The sequence below is a fragment of the Aegilops tauschii genome, chromosome 7 (genome assembly GCF_002575655.3).
Source record: "Aegilops tauschii subsp. strangulata cultivar AL8/78 chromosome 7, Aet v6.0, whole genome shotgun sequence".
In the NCBI taxonomy this organism is placed as follows: Eukaryota; Viridiplantae; Streptophyta; class Magnoliopsida; order Poales; family Poaceae; genus Aegilops; species Aegilops tauschii.
Window position 1 is genome coordinate 150,069,320 of NC_053041.3, and position 11,541 is coordinate 150,080,860.

The 11,541-nt window shown below is 45.2% G+C and overlaps 1 protein-coding gene across 1 annotated transcript; it reads right to left on the bottom strand.

Moving 5' to 3' along the window:
* Positions 1 to 4,335: 4,335 nt before the first annotated feature.
* On the bottom strand, positions 4,336 to 10,851 carry LOC109761690 (exosome complex component RRP4 homolog). Its single transcript, XM_020320509.4, has 7 exons — positions 10,506 to 10,851; positions 10,302 to 10,403; positions 9,863 to 9,908; positions 9,349 to 9,438; positions 7,295 to 7,360; positions 5,456 to 5,524; positions 4,336 to 4,942 (listed from the first exon to the last, which is right to left on the bottom strand). The coding sequence occupies exons 1-7, from the start codon at positions 10,658 to 10,660 to the stop codon at positions 4,520 to 4,522; spliced, it is 951 nt and encodes a 316-aa protein (XP_020176098.1). The 5' UTR covers positions 10,661 to 10,851; the 3' UTR covers positions 4,336 to 4,519.
* Positions 10,852 to 11,541: the final 690 nt, after the last annotated feature.

Below are 11,541 nucleotides of genomic sequence, written 5' to 3' on the forward strand. Positions count from 1 at the left end.
ACATGCGTCGTTGTCTCCTCTTCTTTATCAGAGCCGGTTTGACCTTGTTGATGATAGCTGAAAAGTCTTCGTGCACATGCCCTTAAGAACCAGCACCCTGGACCCGCAATTGTTGCCGTTAAATCCTGCATAGATCTGAAGCACCTGACACCAAATCTCGCCACATGACGAGAAACTCTAACCTCACCGCCTCAAGGAGATGGTAGGAATCTACGTCGAAGATCTATCAACTACATCCAGATGGACAAACTCGAGTAGGAGCAGTGCCCAAAAGAAAAACTGAAAGAAGAAGCGTCGTCATCTGCCCGAGCGCGGCACCTGCGAGAACTAAAAATTCCTGACTTAAACTACCAACTGAAGCGGAGGCACCGAGATTCCCCTTCCCACGCCGGCCACCGGAGTGGCAGGTAGAGGGGAGACGAATCTGTGAGCTCACGAGTAAAACCTAAAAAGGGAAAGTTTGCCCTAGCCACCTAGGGTTAGGGGAGGAAAATATGTATATATATAATCTACATGCATGGATTGGTATGGTGTGTCTCTGTTCTTCCCTTGTGAGTTGATTTGCTCAGCATCGATCCTACTTTCTTTGTAACTTAATATAAGACATTTTCTGATACTGTTATGACACTAAAAACGCCTTGTAAAAAGTTAAATTTAGTATTTGATTCTGGCTGTTTGTTTATGGTGTATCATGCACCATGTACCACGTGTCAGCATACAGATCCCTTTGCCTTTGGACGGGCCTTCATTATGAGGCGATGGAAAGTCCAAATGATGGATCGATCGTTAGCGCATTATAGCGACAAGACGCCTAGGTCGTGCCGGGTCATATTTTATTAGAGTTGTGCAATGCCTGTTTACCCAGGAGAGATCACTTTTAATATAATAATATTGTCGGGTGTTTATAGTGGAGATGAATCACTTTTGTTGATCATCCATAGAAGTGCCAGTATTTTATGTGGCGGACGTGGAAATCTTTTTCGCTTTTGTGTGTCAATTCTGGCCGAGTTTCACCTCGCGGGTGACTTGGAAAGACAGGAAGTCCATTCGCGGCCTTGATCGATCGACATCTTGTTGAACACGACGCATGGAAAAAATGTAAGGTAAAGTGGTACGGGCAGTGAGATGGCAGGCCCGGTACATTTCCGCCGGATTAAAAGCCGTGTTATGTAATTTTTTAAAAAAATAGTGTCATGTGAGATAGTGCGTTGATGGCTTAGCCATGAAAAAAGGTCCTTGGGCGATCTCGGCCTCAGATTGTGTGCCTCTCCAACATTTGGAGGCCCCCAGTCTGTTGAGGTCGTATCTGGTGCAATACTGCAATCAAGTCATTACCTACACACACACTCACATCATATGCATGTGTCACCCGTTTTATTTTTCTTCTTTTTCAAGGCCATTGGCTTTACACGTGGTCCTTTATTCAACTACTCAATGCTTATTTTATACAGAAAAGTTTGAGACGTCCGCAATCATGTGTCAATGATCGTGAAAGAGCTTTTTATTCCCCCAAATTAAGTCTACGCATGGCACGGAGAAACAAAAAGAGACGGTTCCTTGTGAAAAGGAAACTCCAACAAAAGAAACAAAAGATACATCTCTGAAATTTGTAAACAAAATAAAAATTAATCGGGTCTCTGTAAGATGCTTGATTAATCACATCAAGCTCATTTACCGATCTAAGACATAGCCCCCGCCGCCGCCTCTTCTTTCAAGATTAGGTTTTCTGTGCTTTCCGCCGACGCCGCCTCCAGTCCGCCTCGTCTACGATGGCCCTAGGGCATCTACATCCGGGCGTCTTAAACCCACCTCATACGCCGGATGGGCCACCCGGTCACTGACGGGTCACAATTTTTTACCCGAACGGGTTCCTTAAACGGGCCTCAAATGCTCGAGTTGATCGGCACCCCTGATATCCAGCCCAAATATGGAGCAGATATGGGGGCGCCCGCCACGTAGGACTGGTGAAGGGGTCCCACGTGGACTCGCCAGGAAACCCGGCGGTTCGACGGACGCCTCCACCATCGCCGCAATGTGAACGCCGCTGGCGCCGCTCTGGCTCGCCGCCCGAGACCAAATTCGCCTATTTATCCCGGCCGACGTCCCGCAACCCTAGCCCATCCACCTTCCCCTATCCACACTGTCAATCTGAGCCCATCCACCTCATCCCTTTCCCGCTCCGACGCTCTACCCACGCTCCGGCGCTCCGCCATGGTCCGGAGGAAGAACACCTACTACGCAATGCTCACGTCGGAGCGCCACTACGAGATCCAGGAAGAGATTCGGGCAAGACAAGCCGCACGCGCCGCCAGCATCGCTGTCGGGCTGCCTCCGGACACGCCGGAGCCAGAGGAGGAGGAGCAGTCGGGGGAAGAGGAGTGAGAGGAATTGGCTCCGATAGAGGTGGAGGAAGCGGAGCAACCAGAGCCGGAGCTGCCAGGCTTCAAAATGGAGCAGACGGAGGCGGAGTTCGTCGTCGCCCAATCGAAGGAGATGGCGGAGCAGCAGGCCATCCTGGAGTCCATCCAGGATGAGGCATATGTGGAGGCCAATCGGGCGTTCCTCCGGCAGGAGCAAGCAGCGTCTGACATGCTCTTCGCCAAACTCGGCGCGGAGATAGAGGCGGAGGAGGTCAGAGCGGAGCAGCCAGAGGCGCCGAAGGAGCCGGAGCTGCAGCTGCTGCCCATGCTGTCGGAGCCGGGCACGGAGATCGTCGACATCTCCGACGAGGAGTAGCTAGGTGATCGAGGTAGTACGTAGGTTTATTTCGTTTGCATGTCTTTGTATGGATTTAAGAATCTAGTATGAGATGTCCTGATGCAACTCGTGAAATTTGAGGCGTGCCCAGTCACTGCCCGCGAATGCACCCGAGCGCGTCCATGGGCGTTTGAGGGGCCATATTTGACATGTCCGATTATAGATGCTCTTAGGGCCATGGAGCCGCGGTGGATCCCAACCTTGCCGGTGGGAGGGCTCCGTTTTTAGGTGTTACTTTCAGTTTTGTTAGGGTTTGTGTCCTACTCAGAAAAGTGAGACGGCGGCAGCTCCCTGAAGATGGAATAAGGTTCTCCCTGCCTAGCCCCCATTTCGGTGGTGCGTCTAGCACCGTCGGTGGGCATGTAGACATGTGTCCCCGGATCTTTGGTGGATATGTTCATCGTTCGTCTACATTTATGTGTTTTCAGGTTGGATAATTTCGACCTATGCTACTCTTCGTCGGTGACGTTGTTGTTGTGATGCGCTAGTCCTATGTGGCCTTAGCACGACGACATTCCAACTGGTTTACTACAAGAAGTTTTTTTGGCTCCAACGAGGGAGGAGCCATGACGGCGGTGCGTCCTCGCCTCGCTTCAGTTCTTATAACCGTCGCTAGGTGGTCTATGAATATATAAGTAATTTTTATTTTTTCTTGTGTTTGTTGTGCTGCCATTATTTCTGGTGGTCTAAAACAAACTAGATGCACTTTCACGCATCATCATTCCGCTACTATCTCCACCAATTTCAACTGATTTCCCTGTTCCAGCAGCAGCAAGTGCAACAAGAACGGATGATTGACCGAGTTACCTGGTACCTCGAAGAAAAGCGGCCATGCTTTTTGGTCCGTGATCTGGTCGGCGGATAGGCACTTTCACGTACGCTGTAAACCAAGTGTTTGCCTACAAAGAGTGCTTCGCCAGATCACCTCGAAAGCTCCGTAAACCACCGAGCTCCGCACCAAAATTTGCGTCTTATTCTCCATGCAGGACAAATTAGCCGTCCAATTCTTACTGTTGTGCACACAAGGACATGTCTCCATGATACTGACACCCATTTGTATATAGTCGTTTCAGGATGCGTCTCAACATCTCGTGTGCACTACCGCGACTAGCTTTTGCCGTGAGTCGGGTTATTCTAAGGGTACATGCAGCTTGTGCTTTTCTCTATCTTTTTGACAGCCAGGGCTTTGCATCTTCTAGAGCGAAATCTCAGTGGCATGCGGATGTGGTGGTTGGTGTTGCACGTATGTGTGCGTGTGCACGAATCAGGTAAAAACAGATGCATTTTTTTGAGCAAAAAAACACATGCATATTTATTTATGTATTTGAGAAGAAGAAAAAAAACACATGCATATGAATATATGATGCATCCAACGCCATACCATATTCTGAGCTTTGGGCTTTTTCTCTCCGTCGGGCAATAAGCCTAGAGGCAGTCAGCCCACACGAGACGCACATGCTGGCCCAAGAGCCTAGGTCAGGGCTTTACACACTTGGACAGTCCTTCAAAATTACTGAATGGACCTAAGGAAACAAGTCGAGCACACAACAAAAGAACATGCTATATGCCAAAGCTCCATCGACAGAATAACAGATATCTTAATACCATCTTAAAACGAATGCACACTACAGTGGAGCAAGCTCCAAAATCTCAAAATCGTCGTATGCTACAAGGGCACCGGGTGGCATTACCTCCTTTTACATATCCCGTACATGTCAGCATTTTCAGTTTACAGCAAACCAGGCAGGCAGGGCCAAGATGATTACCTCTTCTTTCCCAGGAGGTCACCTCGACGCTTAGCCTCTCCCTCCGCCGTCTGGACATAGAATTCAGCCCCGAGCATGTCGTTTATCTCGACATTTGATGATACGCTCGCTTCCGCAGTCTGAATTATCAGCTCAACAGTCAGAGTGAATCCTAGGGCTGAAAGCAAGCGTGCAGCATTGGCAAGACGGCAAATGTGTCTCCTTGTTTCTATTGGGGTAAAAGTCTCCGCTTCGGCGCTCAGCTTCTGTTCGTCTTCCTTCAAATCAGCAATTTCACGCACCACGACGTGCTCACCGACCCAGATGAAACCGTTGCAGCCAAGGATCAGGTCGACGTCATACTGCTCTAGATGATGGAAATGCAGCTTCCGGCGTTTTACCAGATACGCAGGCACCGTGAGCAATTGACCTCTCTGAAGCTGCATTAAGAAACTCAAGTCTATTCAATAACAAGTTGTCAACACATTAACATTGTTTCAGTTCTGAAAAGATGAGATTGTAACTCCAGCAGTCAAACACAAATCATCGATCAATCTAAGTCATTATCAACAGTACAAACAATACAAGGTATCAGGACTACGACATGTTTAGAACTAGTACATTTACTTGCTTTGCATTACTGCGCAGGGTAATCAACATCAACTAGCATGCACATTAAAGAGCTAGCAGATTCTTTTTCCCTGAGGACAATGGCAAGAGCTCTAGTGTCAAAAAACGTCTTATATTTTGATACGGAGGGAGTATTAAATAAGTTCAAAATAACTACAAGAGCCAGATTGCAAAGGCGACACTTTCACAATATAGCATAACTAATCTGAGGGGCTTTGAAAGGAACAGATTCATCGCATAGAATGGCAACGTAACACAATAACCTAAACTGGCAGGGCACTGCGCAATAATAGTGGCTGACAAAGAGTTGGTCTGGCATTTACCTTTCCATATTTTTGACTCCTTGCTTGTAGATGAAGAGATCCATCATGTTGGAAACCACGAACTTCAGCCTGATAAATGATTTCATGCAAAGTAGCAGCATCAGATTTTGTAGTACTGATCCAGTACAAAAGCAATAAAGAGGCTGACGAACTATAAAAAACGAGAAAGGACATAGACAAGCCATCTTTCCGATATCATGAGCTTCCCTGGGGAAAAACATTAGAATGAAATGCACAGAAAACTTGAAGCTTGGCTGCATGAATAAACTGAAGGCAAGGAAACAAAGAATGCCTAATTCAGGAATCCTTGCGTGTCAGAGAACAAAATGCCTTGATTACCAAAGCCATCAGAGAACTAGTTCACAAAATGCAGAGCAAAAATGTTCACACGAGAACTCTGTGCTGCACCAACTAACTAATCATGGTAGTCCACTAACCAGATACAGAAAACTTACAAAAAAAAACAGAACCGTGCATACAGCAAAATAGATATACATGATGTCTCAAATTTCATAACTCAACAATCAGATTAATTTTGACTGTACAACAGTCAGATTAATTCCAGCATCAGATGAGACCAACAGACTGGTCCAACAGTATATAATCCATGAGGATTCACAATTACCAGTGAACAAAGATTAGCCATATAAATAGCAGGAAAAATCCTGCACAGTGAGGCGACTCGTAATCAGCTGCGAGCCTTGGATAAAGATGCAACTGTCCATACTGTTTTTGCCGCCCTTGAAACTCTGCAGACAGTTCTTGATGTGGCCCTCCCTAGTATTGTGCATGTATTCTTTTCTGAACCACCAAAACTATAAGCCGAGCAGGAGGCAAGGGAGGCCAGCTGTGGAAAAGCGCCTAGATAAATTGTTGTGAGGTACAAGGTGGAATGGGAACGGCTGAAGCCTGTTGTTTTGATGCCTACGGCGCAGACGATAAGCACTTGACACTTTCTGGTCTAAGTTGTTTTGATGCCTATATAATTGGAAGGGCTGAAGCCTGTTGTGCCCAGTCAAGTTTCGCTTATAAGAAGTTAAAAACCTGAAAATCCATGGTAGATGGCGTGAAACTTTGTGTGCTCTGTGCACCCATATTTGGGTTTGTTTTTTCAAAGAGCTGTGCTGGTGTTGATTCCCAGGGTGCGAGGTTGGTTCTGTTCCAGACATTAGCAAGGACCAAATTTGGTATGCTCTTCCAGTGTCGTTATTTCTCATATCCTATTCACTGTGCACTGTTTATATTTTCCATTTCCAGTTTCTAGTCCATGCAACAGTCGATTTCACTTCTGTTCCATCTATTTACTACCACCAGTTCCAATCTGCTATTACTTATATTTTCCATCTATTTGTTATTTTGTTTAGAGCGTATGCTTTACATCTATTAGTTCCTCCACAGCTACACATCTTGGCTACCGTATGCTTCTGCCAGTTCCTACCACTTAGTCATAAATAATTATATTGGTCCACTCGGTTGCAAGATTCCTTCTATCTTCTACTTCTAGCCAAACCCATCTACTAATTTGCTGCTGCTTGCAAAGTGAAAGATCAGGGTTTCCAAAAGTCTCATATGCAATTTGAGTCGTACGATTCTGAATTAAAACAGGAACAATCACTGATCGAATGGTGTAGTAGCGAGAACGATGGCTCAACACAAGATGACAAACAGAAGCAGAAGAAAATACTCAAGGGCTAATAAATGCATTTGCAGTGAACAGGTGCGGAGAAATATGACAAGCTGAACTGTTTGACAGTATTGTTCATTCGTATTTGGTGTTACATATGTAAGCAACAAACATAAATTCAATCATAGATAAGGGGAAAGGAGTGCGATACTTACGCAGACGACATCATTTTCTTCAAATATACTCCGCATATTAAGCTCATCAACCGCAGTTCTTCTTCTCTAATATTGGGATGGGAACAAAATTTCAATTAAAATCATTTTAGAATAATCAATAGTGACACTTGTAACGTACTCCCTCAGTTTTGCAACATAAGATGTATTATGAAAACCGTTAAGACAAGGGTTTGACCAACAATTCTATCTTCTATACCTACTAATAAAGGCAGGTGATGTTCTTGGTTTGGTTTGATCCATCAGGCATTTTTGCAAAAAGCCCACTGAAGTTTTTGTGCAATCAACCCGCAGTCCATGACATAATTTAGGAAAATAAACGTTTCGTTCTACCATCATGGGCCGGCCCTTCCGCAGCGAAAAATAATTCGTGGTGTGCGGGGATCGAACCCACGCCTCCCCTTTAGGGTTGCAAGGAAAGAACCAGCTGGGCTGGCTTTCACTTCTGTCCAAAATAAGGGTTCGCTTATATTAATTAATAGTACCACCTCGCTGCTTCAAACAAAATTGCACCAATTTATACATGTCAGCAACTAGACAATCAACAAGCCTCCTCAGGAATTGAAGGTAAATTTGCCAGAGACACCCAATAAATAAGGACATTCATGGCAAGAAATATAGAGAGGCCCGATAAAGATAGAATATGCGCTATAAAAGAAATAAAAGAGAGGACGCAGAGGAGATCCGATAAGTGGGATGTTGCGCTATTTCTCCTATAAAAAGAAATAAAAGAGAGGACATGTATGACAAGAAATAAATAGTGTAATGAAATAGGGACCAGTACCTGCGACATGTATGGCAAGAAATAAATAGTGATGAAATAGACCATATCAAATGTAGCAATCTATGGGGATTGGTCAGCTGGGCTTGAGGACAAAAAATGCGTTGAACAACACCAACATCTTGTATCAGACAGGTTGTAAACAACAAAACAAGTGACCCGTTAGCAAAGGGGTGGGTAAATTATCAGACAGACAATGTTGATGAACAACATTGGGCGAGCATAGAGGAGGCATGAGGAGTTTCGGAGCGATGTTTGACGTCAGAGTGAAGCGAGGACAAGCTCGGGACGGCGGCGCAAGGATGAGCTTGAGGCCGTGGAGCGGAGCCAGGAGCTGGAATGCTGTTGAACATGCCCTAAGCTGGTGATGCTTGAACATGCATGTCTCCGTAGTGTGCTAATGTATCATCGTCTGTTCTTGTCGTTTTCTTTTACCCATACCAACACCCCATTCCGCACATGACATGAATAAATGGATGATCACTAGCCCGTTTCTATGTACATATTAAATCTACATGCAAGCCGTGTTGAAATAGAAGACCTGGACCTGTGGAATCTTGAACTGTGCTTTTATAGGCTAAGACCATCTTTGTTTGGGCTGCAATTACAGATTCTCAGATCATAGACCATCTTTTGTAGACTAAGAGCGTGTGGTATGTTTTTCTCCCGTTGCAACGCACGGGCCCTTTTGCTAGTACTCTATTAATATGTAGTTTATGCGATACTCCCACCAATCCATATTAATGATGCTCCCTCCGATCCATATTAATTGTCGCTGCTTTAGTACAACTTTGTACGGAAAGTTTTACTAAAGCAGCGACAATTAATATGGATCGGAAAGAGTACAGCATTATGGGTAGTTTTGAATACAAATCCAATGATATAACATTTATCTCACTCAAAGTGTATCTTAATAGACTAATTGTTAGTCAAACCCTTGCTTAGCAAATCATACACCATACCCATACATAAGGAAAAGAACGGAGTACCAAAGATGACAGTTATGATGCAACACTTCATTCTAAAATCAGAGAGAAACAGGTAAGTAATATTTCCAGCAAACCATGAAATTCCATCTTAGCTTACTGTTAAGTCAGCTAGAGAGGGTACTTTGATGCATGTTCAATTATTTGTTGACATAGTGCATTGGATTATTTGCCTTGCAGATTCTATTGCGGGGATATCCCTGTGTACAGCTGCTGCCCTTTCCCACAAATTTTGGGCGTTCACACAGTAAAGGTGCAGAATAGCATACCTGAATTCCATCAGGCAAATTCATTGAAGAAAGCATTAAAACAGCATCTTGGCTAAAGTTTATCTCCAACCGCCAGCGCTTTGGAGCAATCTTGAAGAAAAAAAATCAACACAGTATCTGATACTGGTCAGAAATGAAATGCATTATTTGCATGGGGGCTGAACAAGCAGAAAATAAATCACACTGTGACGGCATGACTATACTAACAGCTAGATTTGCCACACCCTTGTTCAGATGGCCAAGTATTCAAAAGTAAATAACATGTGCCAGGACACCCATACAAATAAGTGGATCTACTAACCTATAAAATATAGGGGAACCAATTGCCCGGTCCAATGTATATGCTATAAAGATCTAGCTAAAAATATTTCCAATTTTTAACAATGTCCAACGATACCCGTAGTTTAAAACTCAAGCTTTAAGCCAAATTGTAGAGAATTGCCATGCATTCCTAGCAGGAACCATGCCATAGAAATGGGAAGAATGTTGAAAGAGTGACACAAAGTGCACATACCTCGATGACACGGCCAACTATGATATCACCAACCTCTGGCTTATACCTGATAAGGTCGAAGAGAACAAATGAGCCTTTCGGGTACCAGAACTAATTACAAACTCAATGCTTTACTCCCTGCTCTAAAATAAGTCAATTAATATAACAAGCTATAATAAGCCCAGATACCTACAGTTTAAGCCGGCACAAATCATAAACACCCCAGCTCTAATCCAACAAACTAATATTTCAGTACGAAACTACAGTACCTCACCATGAGAACTGCACTTATCCATTCAACGAGTCAAGCCCGAACCCGCTAATTCATTCATATGCACACCGTTATACTCAGTACAATAGCAACGCCACAGCATTGCGAGGATTATCCAGCAGGAACATAGAAATGGCATCGCTGGAAATTGACGCAGCAGCGAATAGGAGGAAGGAGGGGGGATAATACCTAGCCCGGAGCGTCCTCACGTAGACGAGCTTGTTGACCCGCTCCACCACGCCGCACAGCGTCGCCACCACCTCCCCATCCTGATCCGTCGTACCATGCCCTCTGCACACCAAAATACACATCCAACCAAAAAATCAATCCGTCGTCCATCACCAAGCACGAGTGGGGAACGGATAGAGAGGGGAGGAGACGGGAAAGTATTACTTGAGGATGTTGTCCTCGTGGTTGACGGGGATGTTGTCCGCGACGGTGACGGCGGCGGCGGACGCGGCCGCGGGGGCAAGGGTCTGGAGCTCGTGGAGCGCGGCCTCGAGGCGGACCCTCTGGGTCTGGTTCAGCGGGAGGTGGAGGTCTCTCATGGCCCGTACGCTGTGCCGGGAAGGAGGGATGCGTCGGCGGGTGGCGGGGGTCGGCGGCGATCGACGGCGCAAACTAGCAAAAACCCTAGTAAAACCTGCCCGGTCCACCCACACCGTCGCGCTGAAAAGCCGCCACTAGGGTGAGCCGGGCCGGTAACATGGAACCAAACTGGGCCTCATCCTTCAGGGTCAAGCTGAGCCAGAACAGTAACGCAAGGATATCTTTCGACCGGGAAAACCTATTGGGCAGTACTACGCGAGAGCTCCTATCCGACGCTCTTTACGTGCGCTACCTGAGGATCGAACCCCGAGAGCTCCTATTGGACGCTCTTTGCGTCAAATTGACGGCCGGCCCATGAAGCTTCACCGCGGGGTGAAAAAGATGGCAAAAAGGAAAGGCAGGCGCTACGAGGATTCGAACTTGTGACCAAGTGCTTGCGACCGCGCACACGTCGCCAAACCCAGTAGACTAGTGCAGTTGGGTAAAGAGCAGCGCATAGCTTAAAGAACTAAACCTGACCTGTGCACTGTAGCGAACCTGAAATTACTTGTGGTATTGATTTTTTTAAGAATACTTACTTTGAATGTGTCTCTTTAAAAAAAGTGCATACATTTTTTGAATTCATGAAAAAAATTAGAGACAGGAATATTTTTCGAATATGTGAACAAAAAAATGAAAAGTCAGAAATTGTTTTTGTGATAACATGAACCATTTTTTGAATTTGTGAACAAATTATGAAATTCCGAACAAAATTAAAACCGTGTGAACAAATTATGAAATTCAAAAGAAATTTGTAACCATGAACATTGTTTGAATTTGTGAACAAATTATGAAATTCCAAAGAAATTTGAAACCACAAACATTTTTTGAATTTGTGAAC